The 23,407-nt window shown below is 52.1% G+C and overlaps 1 protein-coding gene across 4 annotated transcripts in view; it reads left to right on the top strand.

Moving 5' to 3' along the window:
- The first annotated feature begins 2,991 nt into the window (after positions 1-2,991).
- cep120 (centrosomal protein 120) overlaps positions 2,992-23,407 on the top strand; it is a 90,667-nt gene continuing 70,251 nt past the window's right edge. For 2 of the 4 annotated variants that reach the window (XM_079250718.1, XM_079250717.1), the window contains exons 1-5: positions 2,992-3,200; positions 5,235-5,391; positions 12,298-12,412; positions 12,491-12,635; positions 12,828-12,976. In XM_079250718.1, the coding sequence (XP_079106844.1) occupies positions 3,152-3,200; positions 5,235-5,391; positions 12,298-12,412; positions 12,491-12,635; positions 12,828-12,976 (615 nt within the window). In that variant the 5' untranslated portion in view covers positions 2,992-3,151. The remainder of the gene's footprint in view (positions 3,201-5,234; positions 5,392-12,297; positions 12,413-12,490; positions 12,636-12,827; positions 12,977-23,407) is intronic. The other 2 variants (XM_079250719.1, XM_079250720.1) reach the window with 2 other exon arrangements.

Here is a 23,407-nt window from a genome sequence, read left to right as displayed (position 1 = left end):
TTTAAGGAATTTAACTCAGAGACATAGATTTTCACCTACAGGGAAAAACGTTGGTGGATCAGTAACGATCGTCTCTGCTCCTTTTACGTACGGAAAAATGGTCGCCTCTTTTTCTTCTTGTCTTTATTCCTGCTGGTCACATGTGAGCTGTACTGCTCAGCGCTGCCCCCTGTGGTGGAGGCTGTTTGTTACATGTCTGCAAGTTCTCTGACACCAAAGTTATACTACATAGTTACAATAACCAGGTTAATACAATCTGACTTTTGCACATTTTTATTGATAGACAAAAGAAAATGAAAAAAATCCTTTTTTTCTGAGGAACGTCTGACAGACGATTTCTGGATCCGGTTATCTTCTTTAACATCCTTCAAGTAAAACCAAAGTACTTCACCTCTTTACGCCCGAGTTTATTTACTATTCCAGGAAATAAACACAGTCAAAAAAAACAAAGCAAGACTGAAATATAAGAAAACGCAAATATTAGACAGTTAAATAGAAATAAAGTAATTAAATAATCCTTTGAAAAGATCAGAAGCCGTTCGATTAACTTCTGATAAAACAGCTGTGGACGGTAAACAAACAAAACACATTTTTTCATAGTTTCAGCAGTTGCTTCTAAAATGGACCAAAGTACGAACATAAAGGAAGCAGAAGATAAATACAAAGGCTCAGTTTGAGCCAAAACTGCTTCTAAACCATAAACATGTATGTTCTTATTCTCCCTCCATAATTCATAGTGCAAAGCAGGAAACAACGCACAGAGGATGACCTTCAGATGATGAAGAAATGCTGCTTTGTTTATCAGGTTTAGCAGGAAAACATTGACAATGATGAGTTTTGGTCTTCTGCCCTAAAATACACTGACTTGTAATAAGTCTCATAATAAACACCCAGAACAAAGATGGCTGACGTCATCCTGCATCTATCAGCGGCTCTGCACCGCCCACACAACACCTTACCTGCATTGTTCGGTGGTCTTTCTGTTACTTGAATATAGTGCTATGAGCTCTGTTTACAAACGCTGTCAACTTTTGGAAGAGACGCTGTCTTATGAAGGCTGCTCGGTATTTTCATGTATCCCATGAACAACAAACTGTACAGACACGAAACCTGCTGTTGCTTTTTATACTGTACATGCCTTAATTCATATGTCTGGCAATCACGATTAAAGGATGTTTATAGAAAGTTCTTCTGTTTGGAATATTTTTTCCTCTTTTTCCAAACGTGACCCCCAGATGTTCCCGACTGCACGACCCCCAGATGTTCTCCGCCGCACGACCCCCAGATGTTCTCCGCCGCACGACCCCCAGATGTTCTCCGCCGCACGACCCCCAGATGTTCCCGACTGCACGACCCCCAGATGTTCCCCGCCGCACGACCCCCAGATGTTCCCGACTGCACGACCCCCAGATGTTCCCCGCCGCACGACCCCCAGATGTTCCCGACTGCACGACCCCCAGATGTTCCCCGCCGCACGACCCCCAGATGTTCCCGACTGCACGACCCCCAGATGTTCCCCGCCGCACGACCCCCAGATGTTCCCGACTGCACGACCCCCAGATGTTCCCCGCCGCACGACCCCCAGATGTTCCCGACTGCACGACCCCCAGATGTTCTCCGCCGCACGACCCCCAGATGTTCCCCGTCGCACGACCCCCAGATGTTCCCCGCCACACGACCCCCAGATGTTCCCCGCCGCACGACCCCCAGATGTTCTCCGCCGCACCACCCCCAGATGTTCCCCGCCGCACGACCCCCAGATGTTCCCCGCCACACGACCCCCAGATGTTCCCCGCCGCACCACCCCCAGATGTTCCCCGCCGCACCACCCCCAGATGTTCCCCGCCGCACGACCCCCAGATGTTCCCTGCCGCCTGACCCCCAGATGTTCCCTGCCGCCTGACCCCCAGATGTTCCCCGCCGCACGACCCCCAGATGTTCCCCACCGCACCACCCCCAGATGTTCCCTGCTGCATGACCCCCAGATGTTCCCCACCACACGACCCCCAGATGTTCCCTGCCGCACGACCCCCAGATGTTCCCCACTGCACCGCCCTGAGATGTTCCCCACCGCACGACCCCCAGATGTTCCCTGCCGCACGACCCCCAGATGTTCCCCGCCGCACGACCCCCAGATGTTCCCCACCGCACGGCCCCCAGATGTTCCCCGCCGCACGGCCCCCAGATGTTCCCCGCCGCACGGCCCCCAGATGTTCCCCGCCTCACGAGCCCCAGATGTTCCCCGCCTCATGACCCCCAGATGTTCCCCGCCTCACGACCCCCAGATGTTCCCCGCCGCAAAACCCATAGATGTTCCCCACCGCACGACTCCCAGATGTTCCCCACTTCACGACCTCTGCATGTTCATTACAAGGAACCTGGTGTAGCTCTTGGTGTTTGGACCACTTCTGGTTGACAGCACATTAGTTGTTATTCATGTCCAAGCCATCAACTGACATCTGGACCACATCTGGCCCGTACTGCCATTGCCATAGCTGAGCCATAAGTGCCCGAAGCAGGCCGGATTGAAGGGTCTGTTATCTGTACTTTCCCAGATACAGGACAGTTGGTCTGGTGGAATACTGGCCTTTTAGAATAGTTAATAGGAATAAATGTGAAGGTATTCACTTAATGAACAGCATGGGTCCAAAATAGTTATATATTTAAACTAACTAACAGAACTCTGACAGTTTTCTGTTTTTTACACTGGACAGTATGCTGAAAAACAATAGTACCTGTTGTCATCAGAGCACTGGGGGCCATGTCCCCCACGGTGAAGAAGTGGCTCAACAGATTTTTTTATTTATATTTTTATTTATTTGTTTGTTTATTTTTTACCAACGTGTGTGTGTTTACTTTCTAAGTGAATTAAACGGCTCAGTCATTTTCAGTTGACGCTGCATTTCCTCCTCCGGCCAGCAGGCGGCGCGACACTCTGAACCTTCTTCTTCTTTGCTTCCTGTTTAAAAACAAAATGGGTGGCGCCAAAGCTTGACAACAAAGCGGTTGTTTGGTTACTGGAAGCTCCCTGCTGTCATGGAGTCTCTTCTGTCCCAGATTCTGGTGCCGGTTCTGAGCGAAACGGCGGCGTGAAGACGCGCTTTTACCGGCGTGACTGGAAGTTTCCATCCGGAGACGCAGAAACGTCAACATGGCTGCGAAGACGGACCAACTTCTCATCGTTGTCTCCATCCTGGAAGGTGAGAGGGGCCGCTGGTGCTGCCGCTTCGGCCGCTCCTACCGCTGCTTCAGGCGGAAACCCTGCGGAGCTGCTCGGTCTCTGCTCCGGTTGTTATTTCTGGCTCCTGCCTGTTAAAACGCGGCGCTTTAAGCGGGTATAAGCGGGTTAAAGCGCCGTTTGTCCCGGTTTGTTTTTAACTATTTACTGTTTGTAGAGTTTCTACACTAACAGATTTTAAAATAAACTTTTATTTATTTCACACGTCATAAAACCACAACAACTTTTCTTAGTTTTAACTCTAAAATGGATCTTTTTGCATTTAAATAAAAAAACCCACAAACATCGTTGTTTGTGTGTTTAAATGACTAGATGTAGAAACAGCTGCTGGATGTGTTGTTTGTTTTTGTGTTAATATAAAATATTATATGTTACATTTCACAAACTACTACTACTACTGTGCTCATGTTTATTTATACCTTTCATTAAAGAAGGATAAAAACAGCTGCCTGTAAAATAAGCTGAAATTGACTAAAGAATAAATAATTTTTAATGAAAATCATGACATTATTTTTCTAATTCTGGTTCAAATAAGATAATTTATTCCATCAGTCATAAAGTAATATTTAGTTGAACAATCTTTTAATGTTTCCGCTCCAGTCAGGTGTTTTCTGTTCCTCTCAGTCAGACTTCTGCACCTGTTGACAGGTATTTTATCCCACTGTTCAACAGAAAAGTCTCTTATTTGTCCAGGACCCATTTGCTTGTTTGTTTTTCTTCAACTCAATTAAATGAAAAAGACAGTGTCTTATATTACTAAATTATATTTTTGCAATTTTTTATTGTTATACAATATATATCTCGATATTTACCTTAGCCTTGAATTAATGCTTTGGTGCAGACAATCGCATCAGTAAGATGATTTTGTGTCTCCATTAAAACATAATTGTTCATACTGCATTAAGATACGCTGATTTTAAACATTCATGCCAAAAGGATGAAATTGTAACGAAGCAAACTGATCAAAACCGTATTTATCGAACAGTTAAAGCAGTGGCAGAAACATGTCATTTTAAAACAAAATAAAGTGCCATTGCATGATAATAAATGCAACGTATGAAAAAAAGTGCTCTAGGGGGGACTTTTCAAATGATGAAATAAATTTATGGTACGACTACCTTTTGTGGCGACACTTTTGCGACATACTTTGCATACGACAGTTGTTTGGTCATCGTTTGGTGATCTTCTCCCCGGTATCCAAACCACCGCCAGATGAAGGATCCTGTACTACTTTTCTTCTATTCTTTTCTTTTTTGCCACTGAAACAGGCTATCCTTTTGAAAATTTATTTTGAATACCATTAAAACCACATCAATCAGCTTTGTCCTCCTTTATTAAATGTTAGATTATCAAATTTAACCAAAGGATTGTTATGTTTTGTGGAATAGCTAGCTGCATGTTCAACCCTCTCTTTTTTTCTTTTTTTTTTTAGTTTTAGCTTGTGGGACGGCAGGGGGACAGGTGTGTGTTTAGTAGGCAGGTAAAGGCTGAAATGGAGGCGGTGCTTCTGGTGTCAGTAGGTAGCTGGTTCCACCGACGTGGGTCACAGGTCCAGGCGGACCCGTCCAGGCGGAGCCGTCCAGGTCCGGACGTACCCGTCCAGGTCCGGACGTACCCGTCCAGGTCCAGGCGGAGCCGTCCAGGTCCAAGCGGACCCGTCCAGGTCCAGGCGGACCTGTCCTGGCGCCTTGCTGCTCGCCTGATCGTTGCTGGGACAGACGTCTCCTGATTGGAACAGTTGGATGAGAAAATAAATGGATTAATTTATAATTAATTTATTTGTGTAATTTTATTGATTTATTATTTTTCATTTCCTCGGTAAAAGTCGATCAGAAGTTTCTGGAACTGGTCCGAATGCTGATCGTTGTCATTGACGACACATCTGTGTGTTTACTTTCTGATCAGTGAATAAAATGTCTTCCTGTGCTGACCAGAACGTTGGACTAGTTCTGCCGGGTCGACATGATGACGAAGATCCGTCCTTGTCTTCCTCCAGGTCGCCACTTCCCCAAGAGTCCCCGTCTGAGTCTGGTGGTCCAGGCGAGCTTTGATGGCGAGCAGCTGGAGACGGACCCGGTGGAGCACCGGGAGCAGCCGCAGTTCAGCACCGAGCTGGCCTGGGAACTGGACCGCCGGACGCTGCACCAGCACAGGTCTGATCCGAGATCAATAAACACAGCCTGATCCATGGCCGTGTTCGCATGTCCACATGTCCGACGTCCACATGTCCGACGTCCACGTGTCCAACGTCCGCACGTCCGACGTCCACATGTCCGACGTCCACGTGTCCAACGTCCGCACGTCCGACGTCCACGTTTCCAACGTCCACATGTCCAACGTCCACGTGTCCGAACGTCCACGTGTCCGAACGTCCACGTGTCCAACGTCCACGTGTCCAACGTCCACATGTCCAACGTCCACGTGTCCAACGTCCACGTGTCCGAACGCCCCCGTGTTTGACGTCCACGTGTCCAACGTCCACGTGTCCAACGTCCACATGTCCAACGTCCACGTGTCCAACGTCCACGTGTCCGAACGCCCCCGTGTTTGACGTCCACGTGTCCGACGTCCACGTGTCCAACGTCCACGTGTCCAACGTCCACATGTCCAACGTCCACGTGTCCAACGTCCACGTGTCCGAACGCCCCCGTGTTTGACGTCCACGTGTCCAACGTCCGCACGTCCGACGTCCACGTTTCCAACGTCCACATGTCCGACGTCCACGTGTCCAACGTCCGCACGTCCGACGTCCACGTTTCCAACGTCCACATGTCCAACGTCCACGTGTCCAACGTCCACGTGTCCGACGTCCACATGTCCAACGTCCACGTGTCCAACGTCCACGTGTCCGAACGCCCCCGTGTTTGACGCCCCCTTGTTTGACGTCCACGTGTCCAACGTCCGCACGTCCAACGTCCGCACGTCCGACGTCCACATGTCCAACGTCCACGTGTCCGAACGTCCACGTGTCCGACGTCCACGTGTCCGACGTCCACGTGTCCAACGTCCACGTGTCCGAACGCCCCCGTGTTTGACGCCCCCTTGTTTGACGTCCACGTGTCCAACGTCCATGTGTCCAACGTCCGCACGTCCGACGTCCACGTTTCCAACGTCCACATGTCCAACGTCCACGTGTCCGAACGTCCACGTGTCCGACGTCCACGTGTCCGACGTCCACGTGTCCAACGTCCACGTGTCCGAACGCCCCCGTGTTTGACGCCCCCGTGTTTGACGCCCCCTTGTTTGACGTCCACGTGTCCAACGTCCACGTGTCCAACGTCCACGTGTCCAACGTCCGCACGTCCGACGTCCACGTTTCCAACGTCCACGTGTTTGAACGCCCCCGTGTCCGACGCCCACGTGTCCGACGTTCGATGTCGGACACGTGGGCGTCGGACACGGGGGCGTTCAAACGTCCGACATCCACGTGTCCGAACGTCCACGTGTCCAATGCCCACGTGTCCGACGTCCACGTGTCCGAACGCCCCCGTGTCCGAACGCCCCCGTGTTTGAACGTCCACGTGTTTGACGTCCACGTGTTTGACGTCCACGTGTCCGAACGTCCACGTGTCCGAACGTCCACGTGTCCGACGTCCACGTGTCCGACGTCCACGTGTCCGAACGTCCACTTGTCCGACATCCACGTGTCCGACGCCCACGTGTCCGAACGTCCGAACGCCCACGTGTCCGACGTCCGAACGCCCACGTGTCCGACGCCCACGTGTCCGACGTCCGAACGCCCACGTGTCCGACGTCCGAACGCCCACGTGTCCGACGTCCGAACGCCCACGTGTCCGACGTCCGAACGCCCACGTGTCCGACGTCCGAACGCCCACGTGTCCGACGCCCACGTGTCCGACGTCCGAACGCCCACGTGTCCGATGTCCGAACGCCCACGTGTCCGATGCCCACGTGTCCGAACGTCCCGAACGCCCACGTGTCCGATGTCCGCACGTCCGAACGCCCACGTGTCCGCACGTCCGAACGTCCACGTGTCCGACGTCTGAACGCCCACGTGTCCGACGCCCACATGTCCACGTGTCCGACGCCCACATGTCCACGTGTCCACGTGTCCGGCGCCCACATGTCCACGTGTCCACGTGTCCGACGCCCACATGTCCGACGTCCGAACGTCCACATGTCCGACGCCCACATGTCCACGTGTCCGACGCCCACATGTCCGACGTCCGAACGTCCACGTGTCCGACGCCCACATGTCCGACGTCCGAACGTCCACATGTCCGACGCCCACATGTCCACGTGTCCGACGCCCACATGTCCGACGTCCGAACGTCCACGTGTCCGACGTCCGAACGTCCACATGTCCGACGCCCACACGTCCACGTGTCCGACGCCCACATGTCCGACGTCCGAACGTCCACGTGTCCGACGCCCACATGTCCGACGTCCGAACGTCCACATGTCCGACGCCCACATGTCCACGTGTCCGACGCCCACATGTCCGACGTCCGAACGTCCACGTGTCCGACGCCCACATGTCCGACGTCCGAACGCCCACGTGTCCGACGTCCGAACGTCCACGTGTCCGACGTCCACGTGTCCAACGCCCACGTGTCCGACGTCCGAACGTCCACGTGTCCGACATCTGCACGTCCGAACGCCCACGTGTCCGACGCCCACATGTCCACGTGTCCACGTGTCCGACGCCCACATGTCCGACGTCCGAACGTCCACGTGTCCGACGCCCACATGTCCGACGTCCGAACGCCCACGTGTCCGACGTCCGAACGTCCACGTGTCCGAACGTCCACGTGTCCGAACGCCCACGTGTCCGACGTCCGAACGTCCACGTGTCCGAACGTCCACGTGTCCGAACGCCCACGTGTCCGACGTCCGAACGTCCACGTGTCCGACATCTGCACGTCCGAACGCCCACGTGTCCGACGTCCGAACGTCCACGTGTCCGACGCCCACGTGTCCAACGTCCGAACGTCCACGTGTCCGACGCCCACGTGTCCAACGTCCGAACGTCCACGTGTCCGACGTCCACGTGTCCGACGCCCACGTGTCCAACGTCCGAACGTCCACGTGTCCGACGCCCACGTGTCCAACGTCCGAACGTCCACGTGTCCGACGCCCACGTGTCCAACGTCCGAACGTCCACGTGTCCGACGTCCACGTGTCCAACGCCCACGTGTCCGACGTCCGAACGTCCACGTGTCCGACATCTGCACGTCCGAACGCCCATGTGTCCGACGTCCGAACGTCCACGTGTCCGACGCCCACGTGTCCAACGTCCGAACGTCCACGTGTCCAACGCCCACATGTCCACGTGTCCGACGTCCGAACGTCCACGTGTCCAACGTCCGCACGTCCGACGTCCACGTTTCCAACGTCCACATGTCCAACGTCCACGTGTCCGAACGTCCACGTGTCCGAACGTCCACGTGTCCGACGTCCACGTGTCCAACGTCCACGTGTCCAACGTCCACATGTCCAACGTCCACGTGTCCAACGTCCACGTGTCCGAACGCCCCCGTGTTTGACGTCCACGTGTCCAACGTCCACGTGTCCAACGTCCACATGTCCAACGTCCACGTGTCCAACGTCCACGTGTCCGAACGCCCCCGTGTTTGACGTCCACGTGTCCGACGTCCACGTGTCCAACGTCCACGTGTCCAACGTCCACATGTCCAACGTCCACGTGTCCGAACGCCCCCGTGTTTGACGTCCACGTGTCCAACGTCCGCACGTCCGACGTCCACGTTTCCAACGTCCACATGTCCGACGTCCACGTGTCCAACGTCCGCACGTCCGACGTCCACGTTTCCAACGTCCACATGTCCAACGTCCACGTGTCCAACGTCCACGTGTCCGACGTCCACGTGTCCGACGTCCACGTGTCCAACGTCCACGTGTCCAACGTCCACGTGTCCGAACGCCCCCGTGTTTGACGCCCCCTTGTTTGACGTCCACGTGTCCAACGTCCATGTGTCCAACGTCCGCACGTCCGACGTCCACGTTTCCAACGTCCACATGTCCAACGTCCACGTGTCCGAACGTCCACGTGTCCGACGTCCACGTGTCCGACGTCCACGTGTCCAACGTCCACGTGTCCGAACGCCCCCGTGTTTGACGCCCCCGTGTTTGACGCCCCCTTGTTTGACGTCCACGTGTCCAACGTCCACGTGTCCAACGTCCGCACGTCCGACGTCCACGTTTCCAACGTCCACGTGTTTGAACGCCCCCGTGTCCGACGCCCACGTGTCCGACGTTCGATGTCGGACACGTGGGCGTCGGACACGGGGGCGTTCAAACGTCCGACATCCACGTGTCCGAACGTCCACGTGTCCAATGCCCACGTGTCCGACGTCCACGTGTCCGAACGCCCCCGTGTTTGAACGTCCACGTGTTTGACGTCCACGTGTTTGACGTCCACGTGTCCGAACGTCCACGTGTCCGAACGTCCACGTGTCCGACGTCCACGTGTCCGACGTCCACGTGTCCGAACGTCCACTTGTCCGACATCCACGTGTCCGACGCCCACGTGTCCGAACGTCCGAACGCCCACGTGTCCGACGTCCGAACGCCCACGTGTCCGACGCCCACGTGTCCGACGTCCGAACGCCCACGTGTCCGACGTCCGAACGCCCACGTGTCCGACGCCCACGTGTCCGACGTCCGAACGCCCACGTGTCCGACGTCCGAACGCCCACGTGTCCGACGTCCGAACGCCCACGTGTCCGACGTCCGAACGCCCACGTGTCCGACGTCCGAACGCCCACGTGTCCGACGCCCACGTGTCCGACGTCCGAACGCCCACGTGTCCGATGTCCGAACGCCCACGTGTCCGATGCCCACGTGTCCGAACGTCCCGAACGCCCACGTGTCCGATGTCCGCACGTCCGAACGCCCACGTGTCCGCACGTCCGAACGTCCACGTGTCCGACGTCTGAACGCCCACGTGTCCGACGTCCACGTGTCCGACGTCCGAACGCCCACGTGTCCGACGCCCACATGTCCACGTGTCCACGTGTCCGACGCCCACATGTCCACGTGTCCACGTGTCCGGCGCCCACATGTCCACGTGTCCACGTGTCCGACGCCCACATGTCCGACGTCCGAACGTCCACATGTCCGACGCCCACATGTCCACGTGTCCGACGCCCACATGTCCGACGTCCGAACGTCCACGTGTCCGAACGTCCACGTGTCCGACGCCCACATGTCCGACGTCCGAACGTCCACATGTCCGACGCCCACATGTCCACGTGTCCGACGCCCACATGTCCGACGTCCGAACGTCCACGTGTCCGACGCCCACATGTCCGACGTCCGAACGTCCACATGTCCGACGCCCACATGTCCACGTGTCCGACGCCCACATGTCCGACGTCCGAACGTCCACGTGTCCGACGCCCACATGTCCGACGTCCGAACGCCCACGTGTCCGACGTCCGAACGTCCACGTGTCCGAACGTCCACGTGTCCGAACGCCCACGTGTCCGACGTCCACGTGTCCAACGCCCACGTGTCCGACGTCCGAACGTCCACATGTCCGACGCCCACATGTCCACGTGTCCGACGCCCACATGTCCGACGTCCGAACGTCCACGTGTCCGACGCCCACATGTCCGACGTCCGAACGTCCACGTGTCCGACGCCCACATGTCCGACGTCCGAACGTCCACGTGTCCGACGCCCACATGTCCGACGTCCGAACGCCCACGTGTCCGACGTCCGAACGTCCACGTGTCCGACGTCCACGTGTCCAACGCCCACGTGTCCGACGTCCGAACGTCCACGTGTCCGACATCTGCACGTCCGAACGCCCACGTGTCCGACGCCCACATGTCCACGTGTCCACGTGTCCGACGCCCACATGTCCGACGTCCGAACGTCCACGTGTCCGACGCCCACATGTCCGACGTCCGAACGCCCACGTGTCCGACGTCCGAACGTCCACGTGTCCGAACGTCCACGTGTCCGAACGCCCACGTGTCCGACGTCCGAACGTCCACGTGTCCGAACGTCCACGTGTCCGAACGCCCACGTGTCCGACGTCCGAACGTCCACGTGTCCGACATCTGCACGTCCGAACGCCCACGTGTCCGACGTCCGAACGTCCACGTGTCCGACGCCCACGTGTCCAACGTCCGAACGTCCACGTGTCCGACGCCCACGTGTCCAACGTCCGAACGTCCACGTGTCCGACGTCCACGTGTCCGACGCCCACGTGTCCAACGTCCGAACGTCCACGTGTCCGACGCCCACGTGTCCAACGTCCGAACGTCCACGTGTCCGACGCCCACGTGTCCAACGTCCGAACGTCCACGTGTCCGACGCCCACGTGTCCAACGTCCGAACGTCCACGTGTCCGACGTCCACGTGTCCAACGCCCACGTGTCCGACGTCCGAACGTCCACGTGTCCGACATCTGCACGTCCGAACGCCCATGTGTCCGACGTCCGAACGTCCACGTGTCCGACGCCCACGTGTCCAACGTCCGAACGTCCACGTGTCCAACGCCCACATGTCCACGTGTCCGACGTCCGAACGCCCACGTGTCCAACGTCCGAACGTCCACGTGTCCGACATCTGCACGTCCGAACGCCCATGTGTCCGACGTCCGAACGTCCACGTGTCCGACGCCCACGTGTCCGACGTCCGAACGTCCACGTGTCCGAACATCAGAACGTCCTCATGTCCCGGTCATGTGACTACGAGCTATCACCATGGCAACCACAAACCACAAGAAAACATCTGATTTGCGTCTTTCTTTGTTGAAATTCGATGAAAAACAAAACAAATCGTTATGTTGAAGCTGCGCGGCGTTGGCGTCGCCTGCGTTTCATGCGTCCGGTGGTGGCCGTGCTCTCCGCTCTCAGGAGGCATCCTGGCTCATGTTGACCGAACTACTTTTTCTCTCTGGACGCTCGGCACGTAGAAAATGGCGGGATTGCTGGACGTTCGGACACGTCCTTCATCCTCTTCCTCATCAGTTCAGCGAATAAAAGGTCATGTGATTAAAGTAAGATGGAGGCTTGGGTCATGTGAGGGTTGTCCTCTAATGTCCTGTCTGCTTCCCGTCCGCTCAGGCTGCAGAGGACTCCCATCAAGCTGCAGTGTTTCGCCGTGGACGCCGTCAGCAGGAATAGGGACGCCGTGGGCTACGTCATCCTGGACCTGAGATCAGTCCAGGAGGTGAGACAGGTGAGTTCGTCAGGTGGAGGACGACATGATGACCGAAGCGTTAGCTCAACCTCTGGCGTGTGTGTGTGTGTGTGTCAGGATCCTCGCTGGTTTCCTCTGCTGAGCAGTAAATACACCAAACAGAGACCGGCTCTCCTCCTCGGCGCGGCGGTGGAGAGCGACTCCAAGGCCGCGCAACCCTCGCCTGATAGGTTCAGAGCCAAGAAGGCCCCGCCCCGACAAGGTCAGCTGATCTCACAGAGCTCGCCTCGTCTCTGCGGCTCGTCCTCAGTTTCCTTCTGAACAGGAGAAATCCACGCAGTGATGCCGTCCAGACAGTCCTGTTTCCCGACATACAGAGATTCCTTCTGAGTCTCTGGAACTATTTTCCCGCCGCTACTTCTGATTGGAGGTTGTGATTGGGTTCTGTCTGCAGGTTCCTCCTCGGTCGCAGGTCTCCTCCCGGAGAAGCTGGAGGCCCGGCTGGTTCCGGACCAGGGTTTCCACCAGGTGGGACCTGCAGGCGTCTGCAGCGACATGTTCGTCCTGTCCGTCACCGTGGCGTTCGCCAGCAGGCTGGAGCAGGTGATGCTGCCCGCGCTGCCGCCGCCGCTGTCCGTGTTTTATAAGAACTTCCAGCATCACAAGTCATGTGATCGATGTCTTTGTCCTCTTCATCCTCATCTTAACTTTCATCCTCTATTTCTTCCTCACCTTAATCATTGTCTTCGTCATTGTCTTCCATGTTTACAACATTGTCTAAATTATCTTCATCGTCCTCCTCCACACCTTCCTCCTCCTCGTGAGGAAGATGAAGGTCTGACTGACTCGTGAGGAAGGTGAAGGTCTTATTGGACTGACTCGTGAGGAAGATGAAGGTCTTATTGGACTGACTCGTGAAGAAGATGAAGGTCTTATTGGACTGACTCGTGAAGAAGATGAAGGTCTTATCGGACTGACTCGTGAAGAAGATGAAGGTCTTATCGGACTGACTCGTGAGGAAGATGAAGGTCTGACTGACTCGTGAGGAAGATGAAGGTCTTATCGGACTGACTCGTGAGGAAGATGAAGGTCTGACTGACTCGTGAGGAAGATGAAGGTCTTATTGGACTGACTCGTGAGGAAGATGAAGGTCTTATCGGACTGACTCGTGAGGAAGATGAAGGTCTGACTGACTCGTGAGGAAGATGAAGGTCTTCTTGGACTGACTCGTGAGGAAGATGAAGGTCTGACTGACTCGTGAGGAAGATGAAGGTCTTATCGGACTGACTCGTGAGGAAGATGAAGGTCTTATCGGACTGACTCGTGAGGAAGATGAAGGTCTTATCGGACTGACTCGTGAGGAAGATGAAGGTCTTATCGGACTGACTCGTGAGGAAGATGAAGGTCTTATCGGACTGACTCGTGAGGAAGATGAAGGTCTTATCGGACTGACTCGTGAGGAAGATGAAGGTCTTATTGGACTGACTCGTGAGGAAGATGAAGGTCTGACTGACTCGTGAGGAAGATGAAGGTCTGTTCGGACTGACTCGTGAAGAAGATGAAGGTCTTATTGGACTGACTCGTGAGGAAGATGAAGGTCTGTTCGGACTGACTTGTGAAGAAGATGAAGGTCTGACTGACTCGTGAGGAAGATGAAGCTCTGACTGACTCGTGAGGAAGATGAAGGTCTGACTGACTCGTGAGGAAGATGAAGCTCTGACTGACTCCTGAAGAAGATGAATGTCTGACTGACTCGTGAGGAAGATGAAGCTCTGACTGACTCGTGAAGAAGATGAAGGTCTGACTGACTCGTGAGGAAGATGAATGTCTGACTGACTCGTGAGGAAGATGAAGCTCTGACTGACTTGTGAAGAAGATGAAGGTCTGTTCGGACTGACTCATGAAGAAGATGAGGGTCTGACTGACTCGTGAGGAAGATGAAGGTCTGACTGACTCGTGAGGAAGATGAAGGTCTGACTGACTCGTGAGGAAGATGAAGGTCTGACTGACTCGTGAGGAAGATGAAGGTCTGACTGACTTGTGAAGAAGATGAAGGTCTGTTCGGACTGACTCATGAAGAAGATGAAGGTCTGACTGACTCGTGAGGAAGATGAAGCTCTGACTGACTCGTGAGGAAGATGAAGGTCTGACTGACTCGTGAGGAAGATGAAGCTCTGACTGACTCGTGAGGAAGATGAATGTCTGACTGACTCGTGAGGAAGATGAAGGTCTGACTGACTCGTGAGGAAGATGAAGCTCTGACTGACTTGTGAAGAAGATGAAGGTCTGTTCGGACTGACTCATGAAGAAGATGAAGGTCTGTTCGGACTGACTCATGAAGAAGATGAAGGTCTGTTCGGACTGACTCATGAAGAAGATGAAGGTCTGACTGACTCGTGAGGAAGATGAAGGTCTGACTGACTTGTGAAGAAGATGAAGGTCTGACTGACTCGTGAGGAAGATGAAGGTCTGACTGACTCATGAAGAAGATGAAGGTCTGTTCGGACTGACTCATGAAGAAGATGAAGGTCTGACTGACTCGTGAGGAAGATGAAGGTCTGACTGACTTGTGAAGAAGATGAAGGTCTGTTCGGACTGACTCATGAAGAAGATGAAGGTCTGACTGACTCGTGAGGAAGATGAAGGTCTGACTGACTTGTGAAGAAGATGAAGGTCTGACTGACTCGTGAGGAAGATGAAGGTCTGACTGACTCATGAAGAAGATGAAGGTCTGTTCGGACTGACTCATGAAGAAGATGAAGGTCTGACTGACTCGTGAGGAAGATGAAGGTCGGACTGACTCGTGAGGAAGATGAATGTCTGACTGACTCCTGAGGAAAATGAATGTCTGACTGACTCGTGAGGAAGATGAAGGTCTGACTGACTCGTGAGGAAGATGAAGCTCTGACTGACTCGTGAAGAAGATGAATGTCTGACTGACTCGTGAGGAAGATGAAGCTCTGACTGACTCGTGAAGAAGATGAAGGTCTGACTGACTCGTGAGGAAGATGAATGTCTGACTGACTCGTGAGGAAGATGAAGGTCTGACTGACTCGTGAGGAAGATGAAGGTCTGACTGACTCGTGAGGAAGATGAAGGTCTGACTGACTTGTGAAGAAGATGAAGGTCTGTTCGAAATGAACCATGAAGAAGATGAAGGTCTGACTGACTCGTGAGGAAGATGAAGCTCTGACTGACTCGTGAGGAAGATGAAGGTCTGACTGACTCGTGAGGAAGATGAAGCTCTGACTGACTCGTGAGGAAGATGAAGCTCTGACTGACTCGTGAGGAAGATGAATGTCTGACTGACTCGTGAAGAAGATGAAGGTCTGACTGACTCGTGAGGAAGATGAACCTCTGACTGACTTGTGAAGAAGATGAAGGTCTCTTCGGACTGACTCATGAAGAAGATGAAGGTCTGTTCGGACTGACTCATGAAGAAGATGAAGGTCTGTTCGGACTGACTCATGAAGAAGATGAAGGTCTGACTGACTCGTGAGGAAGATGAAGGTCTGACTGACTTGTGAAGAAGATGAAGGTCTGTTCGGACTGACTCATGAAGAAGATGAAGGTCTGACTGACTCGTGAGGAAGATGAAGGTCTGACTGACTCATGAAGAAGATGAAGGTCTGTTCGGACTGACTCATGAAGAAGATGAAGGTCTGACTGACTCGTGAGGAAGATGAAGGTCGGACTGACTCGTGAGGAAGATGAAGGTCTTATTGGACTGACTCGTGAGGAAGATGAAGGTCTTATTGGACTGACTCGTGAGGAAGATGAAGGTCTTATCGGACTGACTCGTGAGGAAGATGAAGGTCTTATTGGACTGACTCGTGAGGAAGATGAAGGTCTTATCGGACTGACTCGTGAAGAAGATGAAGGTCTTATTGGACTGACTCGTGAGGAAGATGAAGGTCTGTTCGGACTGACTCATGAAGAAGATGAAAGTCTTATCGGACTGACTCGTGAAGAAGATGAAGGTCTTATTGGACTGACTCGTGAGGAAGATGAAGGTCTGACTGACTCGTGAAGAAGATGAAGGTCTAACTGACTCGTGAGGAAGATGAATGTCTGACTGACTCGTGAGGAAGATGAAGGTCTGACTGACTCGTGAGGAAGATGAATGTCTGACTGACTCCTGAGGAAAATGAATGTCTGCCTGACTCGTGAGGAAGATGAAGCTCTGACTGACTCGTGAGGAAGATGAATGTCTGACTGACTCGTGAAGAAGATGAAGGTCTGACTGACTCGTGAGGAAGATGAAGGTCTGACTGACTCTTGAGGAAGATGAATGTCTGACTGACTCGTGAGGAAGATGAATGTCTTATTGGGCTGACTCGTGAAGATGAAGGTCTGACTGACTTGTGAGGAAGATGAAGCTCTGACTGACTCGTGAAGAAGATGAAGGTCTGACTGACTCGTGAAGAAGATGAAGCTCTGACTGACTTGTGAAGAAGATGAAGGTCTTATCGGACTGACTCCTGAAGAAGATGAAGGTCTTATCGGACTGACTCGTGAGGAAGATGAAGGTCTGACTGACTCGTGAGGAAGATGAAGGTCTTCTTGGACTGACTCGTGAGGAAGATGAAGGTCTGACTGACTCGTGAGGAAGATGAAGGTCTTATCGGACTGACTCGTGAGGAAGATGAAGGTCTTATCGGACTGACTCGTGAGGAAGATGAAGGTCTTATCGGACTGACTCGTGAGGAAGATGAAGGTCTTATCGGACTGACTCGTGAGGAAGATGAAGGTCTTATCGGACTGACTCGTGAGGAAGATGAAGGTCTTATCGGACTGACTCGTGAGGAAGATGAAGGTCTTATTGGACTGACTCGTGAGGAAGATGAAGGTCTGACTGACTCGTGAGGAAGATGAAGGTCTTATCGGACTGACTCGTGAAGAAGATGAAGGTCTTATCGGACTGACTCGTGAAGAAGATGGTCTTATCGGACTGACTCGTGAGGAAGATGAAGGTCTGTTCGGACTGACTCGTGAAGAAGATGAAGGTCTGACTGACTCGTGAGGAAGATGAAGCTCTGACTGACTCGTGAGGAAGATGAAGGTCTGACTGACTCGTGAGGAAGATGAAGCTCTGACTGACTCGTGAGGAAGATGAAGCTCTGACTGACTCGTGAGGAAGATGAAGGTCTGACTGACTCGTGAAGAAGATGAAGGTCTGACTCGTGAGGAAGATGAATGTCTGACTGACTCGTGAGGAAGATGAAGCTCTGACTGACTTGTGAAGAAGATGAAGGTCTGTTCGGACTGACTCATGAAGAAGATGAGGGTCTGACTGACTCGTGAGGAAGATGAAGGTCTGACTGACTCGTGAGGAAGATGAAGGTCTGACTGACTCGTGAGGAAGATGAAGGTCTGACTGACTCGTGAGGAAGATGAAGGTCTGTTCTGACTGACTTGTGAAGAAGATGAAGGTCTGTTCGGACTGACTCATGAAGAAGATGAAGGTCTGACTGACTCGTGAGGAAGATGAAGGTCTGACTGACTCGTGAGGAAGATGAAGGTCTGACTGACTCGTGAGGAAGATGAAGCTCTGACTGACTCGTGAGGAAGATGAATGTCTGACTGACTCGTGAGGAAGATGAAGGTCTGACTGACTCGTGAGGAAGATGAAGGTCTGACTGACTTGTGAAGAAGATGAAGGTCTGTTCAGACTGACTCATGAAGAAGATGAAGGTCTGTTCGGACTGACTCATGAAGAAGATGAAGGTCTGTTCGGACTGACTCATGAAGAAGATGAAGGTCTGACTGACTCGTGAGGAAGATGAAGGTCTGACTGACTTGTGAAGAAGATGAAGGTCTGACTGACTCGTGAGGAAGATGAAGGTCTGACTGACTCATGAAGAAGATGAAGGTCTGTTCGGACTGACTCATGAAGAAGATGAAGGTCTGACTGACTCGTGAGGAAGATGAAGGTCTGACTGACTTGTGAAGAAGATGAAGGTCTGTTCGGACTGACTCATGAAGAAGATGAAGGTCTGACTGACTCGTGAGGAAGATGAAGGTCTGACTGACTTGTGAAGAAGATGAAGGTCTGACTGACTCGTGAGGAAGATGAAGGTCTGACTGACTCATGAAGAAGATGAAGGTCTGTTCGGACTGACTCATGAAGAAGATGAAGGTCTGACTGACTCGTGAGGAAGATAAAGGTCTGACTGACTTGTGAAGAAGATGAAGGTCTGTTCGGACTGACTCATGAAGAAGATGAAAGTCTGTTCGGACTGACTCATGAAGAAGATGAAGGTCTGACTGACTCGTGAGGAAGATGGTCGGACTGACTCGTGAGGAAGATGAAGGTCTTATTGGACTGACTCGTGAGGAAGATGAAGGTCTTATCGGACTGACTCGTGAGGAAGATGAAGGTCTTATTGGACTGACTCGTGAGGAAGATGAAGGTCTTATCGGACTGACTCGTGAAGAAGATGAAGGTCTTATTGGACTGACTCGTGAGGAAGATGAAGGTCTGTTCGGACTGACTCATGAAGAAGATGAAGGTCTTATCGGACTGACTCGTGAAGAAGATGAAGGTCTTATTGGACTGACTCGTGAGGAAGATGAAGGTCTGTTCGGACTGACTCGTGAAGAAAATGAAGGTCTTATCGGACTGACTCGTGAAGAAGATGAAGGTCTTATCAGACTGACTCGTGAAGAAGATGAAGGTCTTATTGGACTGACTCGTGAGGAAGATGAAGCTCTGACTGACTCGTGAAGAAGATGAAGGTCTGACTGACTCGTGAGGAAGATGAAGCTCTGACTGACTCGTGAAGAAGATGAATGTCTGACTGACTCGTGAGGAAGATGAAGCTCTGACTGACTCGTGAAGAAGATGAAGGTCTTATCGGACTGACTCGTGAGGAAGATGAAGGTCTTATTGGACTGACTCGTGAGGAAGATGAAGCTCTGACTGACTCGTGAGGCAGATGAAGGTCTGTTCGGACTGACTCGTGAAGAAGATGAAGGTCTTATCGGACTGACTCGTTAAGAAGATGAAGGTCTTATCGGACTGACTCGTGAAGAAGATGAAGGTCTTATCGGACTGACTCGTGAGGAAGATGAAGGTCTGTTCGGACTGACTCGTGAAGAAGATGAAGGTCTGACTGACTCGTGAGGAAGATGAAGCTCTGACTGACTCGTGAGGAAGATGAAGGTCTGACTGACTCGTGAGGAAGATGAAGCTCTGACTGACTCGTGAAGAAGATGAATGTCTGACTGACTCGTGAGGAAGATGAAGCTCTGACTCGTGAAGAAGATGAAGGTCTGACTGACTCGTGAGGAAGATGAATGTCTGACTGACTCGTGAGGAAGATGAAGCTCTGACTGACTTGTGAAGAAGATGAAGGTCTGTTCGGACTGACTCATGAAGAAGATGAGGGTCTGACTGACTCGTGAGGAAGATGAAGGTCTGACTGACTCGTGAGGAAGATGAAGGTCTGACTGACTCGTGAGGAAGATGAAGGTCTGACTGACTTGTGAAGAAGATGGTCTGTTCGGACTGACTCATGAAGAAGATGAAGGTCTGACTGACTCGTGAGGAAGATGAAGGTCTGACTGACTCGTGAGGAAGATAAAGCTCTGACTGACTCGTGAGGAAGATGAATGTCTGACTGACTCGTGAGGAAGATGAAGGTCTGACTGACTCGTGAGGAAGATGAAGCTCTGACTGACTTGTGAAGAAGATGAAGGTCTGTTCGGACTGACTCATGAAGAAGATGAAGGTCTGTTCGGACTGACTCATGAAGAAGATGAAGGTCTGTTCGGACTGACTCATGAAGAAGATGAAGGTCTGACTGACTCGTGAGGAAGATGAAGGTCTGACTGACTTGTGAAGAAGATGAAGGTCTGACTGACTCGTGAGGAAGATGAAGGTCTGACTGACTCATGAAGAAGATGAAGGTCTGTTCGGACTGACTCATGAAGAAGATGAAGGTCTGACTGACTCGTGAGGAAGATGAAGGTCTGACTGACTTGTGAAGAAGATGAAGGTCTGTTCGGACTGACTCATGAAGAAGATGAAGGTCTGACTGACTCGTGAGGAAGATGAAGGTCTGACTGACTTGTGAAGAAGATGAAGGTCTGACTGACTCGTGAGGAAGATGGTCTGACTGACTCATGAAGAAGATGAAGGTCTGTTCGGACTGACTCATGAAGAAGATGAAGGTCTGACTGACTCATGAGGAAGATGAAGGTCTTATTGGACTGACTCGTGAGGAAGATGAAGGTCTTATCGGACTGACTCGTGAGGAAGATGAAGGTCTTATTGGACTGACTCGTGAGGAAGATGAAGGTCTTATCGGACTGACTCGTGAAGAAGATGAAGGTCTTATTGGACTGACTCGTGAGGAAGATGAAGGTCTTATTGGACTGACTCATGAAGAAGATGAAGGTCTTATCGGACTGACTCGTGAAGAAGATGAAGGTCTTATTGGACTGACTCGTGAGGAAGATGAAGGTCTGACTGACTCGTGAAGAAGATGAAGGTCTGACTGACTCGTGAGGAAGATGAATGTCTGACTGACTCGTGAGGAAGATGAAGGTCTGACTGACTCGTGAGGAAGATGAAGGTCTGACTGACTCCTGAGGAAAATGAAGGTCTGACTGACTTGTGAAGAAGATGAAGGTCTGTTCAGACTGACTCATGAAGAAGATGAAGGTCTGTTCGGACTGACTCATGAAGAAGATGAAGGTCTGTTCGGACTGACTCATGAAGAAGATGAAGGTCTGACTGACTCGTGAGGAAGATGAAGGTCTGACTGACTTGTGAAGAAGATGAAGGTCTGACTGACTCGTGAGGAAGATGAAGGTCTGACTGACTCATGAAGAAGATGAAGGTCTGTTCGGACTGACTCATGAAGAAGATGAAGGTCTGACTGACTCGTGAGGAAGATGAAGGTCTGACTGACTTGTGAAGAAGATGAAGGTCTGTTCGGACTGACTCATGAAGAAGATGAAGGTCTGACTGACTCGTGAGGAAGATGAAGGTCTGACTGACTTGTGAAGAAGATGAAGGTCTGACTGACTCGTAAGGAAGATGAAGGTCTGACTGACTCATGAAGAAGATGAAGGTCTGTTCGGACTGACTCATGAAGAAGATGAAGGTCTGACTGACTCGTGAGGAAGATGAATGTCTGACTGACTCCTGAGGAAAATGAATGTCTGACTGACTCGTGAGGAAGATGAAGCTCTGACTGACTCGTGAGGAAGATGAATGTCTGACTGACTCGTGAAGAAGATGAAGGTCTGACTGACTCGTGAGGAAGATGAAGGTCTGACTGACTCTTGAGGAAGATGAATGTCTGACTGACTCGTGAGGAAGATGAATGTCTTATTGGGCTGACTCGTGAAGATGAAGGTCTGACTGACTTGTGAGGAAGATGAAGCTCTGACTGACTCGTGAAGAAGATGAAGGTCTGACTGACTCGTGAAGAAGATGAAGCTCTGACTGACTTGTGAAGAAGATGAAGGTCTTATCGGACTGACTCCTGAAGAAGATGAAGGTCTTATCGGACTGACTCGTGAGGAAGATGAAGGTCTGACTGACTCGTGAGGAAGATGAAGGTCTTCTTGGACTGACTCGTGAGGAAGATGAAGGTCTGACTGACTCGTGAGGAAGATGAAGGTCTTATCGGACTGACTCGTGAGGAAGATGAAGGTCTTATCGGACTGACTCGTGAGGAAGATGAAGGTCTTATCGGACTGACTCGTGAGGAAGATGAAGGTCTTATCGGACTGACTCGTGAGGAAGATGAAGGTCTTATCGGACTGACTCGTGAGGAAGATGAAGGTCTTATCGGACTGACTCGTGAGGAAGATGAAGGTCTTATTGGACTGACTCGTGAGGAAGATGAAGGTCTGACTGACTCGTGAGGAAGATGAAGGTCTTATCGGACTGACTCGTGAAGAAGATGAAGGTCTTATCGGACTGACTCGTGAAGAAGATGGTCTTATCGGACTGACTCGTGAGGAAGATGAAGGTCTGTTCGGACTGACTCGTGAAGAAGATGAAGGTCTGACTGACTCGTGAGGAAGATGAAGCTCTGACTGACTCGTGAGGAAGATGAAGGTCTGACTGACTCGTGAGGAAGATGAAGCTCTGACTGACTCGTGAGGAAGATGAAGCTCTGACTGACTCGTGAGGAAGATGAAGGTCTGACTGACTCGTGAAGAAGATGAAGGTCTGACTCGTGAGGAAGATGAATGTCTGACTGACTCGTGAGGAAGATGAAGCTCTGACTGACTTGTGAAGAAGATGAAGGTCTCTTCGGACTGACTCATGAAGAAGATGAGGGTCTGACTGACTCGTGAGGAAGATGAAGGTCTGACTGACTCGTGAGGAAGATGAAGGTCTGACTGACTCGTGAGGAAGATGAAGGTCTGACTGACTCGTGAGGAAGATGAAGGTCTGACTGACTTGTGAAGAAGATGAAGGTCTGTTCTGACTGACTTGTGAAGAAGATGAAGGTCTGTTCGGACTGACTCATGAAGAAGATGAAGGTCTGACTGACTCGTGAGGAAGATGAAGGTCTGACTGACTCGTGAGGAAGATGAAGGTCTGACTGACTCGTGAGGAAGATGAAGCTCTGACTGACTCGTGAGGAAGATGAATGTCTGACTGACTCGTGAGGAAGATGAAGGTCTGACTGACTCGTGAGGAAGATGAAGCTCTGACTGACTTGTGAAGAAGATGAAGGTCTGACTGACTTGTGAAGAAGATGAAGGTCTGTTCAGACTGACTCATGAAGAAGATGAAGGTCTGTTCGGACTGACTCATGAAGAAGATGAAGGTCTGTTCGGACTGACTCATGAAGAAGATGAAGGTCTGACTGACTCGTGAGGAAGATGAAGGTCTGACTGACTTGTGAAGAAGATGAAGGTCTGACTGACTCGTGAGGAAGATGAAGGTCTGACTGACTCATGAAGAAGATGAAGGTCTGTTCGGACTGACTCATGAAGAAGATGAAGGTCTGACTGACTCGTGAGGAAGATGAAGGTCTGACTGACTTGTGAAGAAGATGAAGG

This window comes from Telmatherina bonti (assembly GCF_933228915.1).
Source record: "Telmatherina bonti genome assembly, chromosome: 13".
In the NCBI taxonomy this organism is placed as follows: Eukaryota; Metazoa; Chordata; class Actinopteri; order Atheriniformes; family Telmatherinidae; genus Telmatherina; species Telmatherina bonti.
This window is presented reverse-complemented; position numbering and strand designations above follow the sequence as displayed.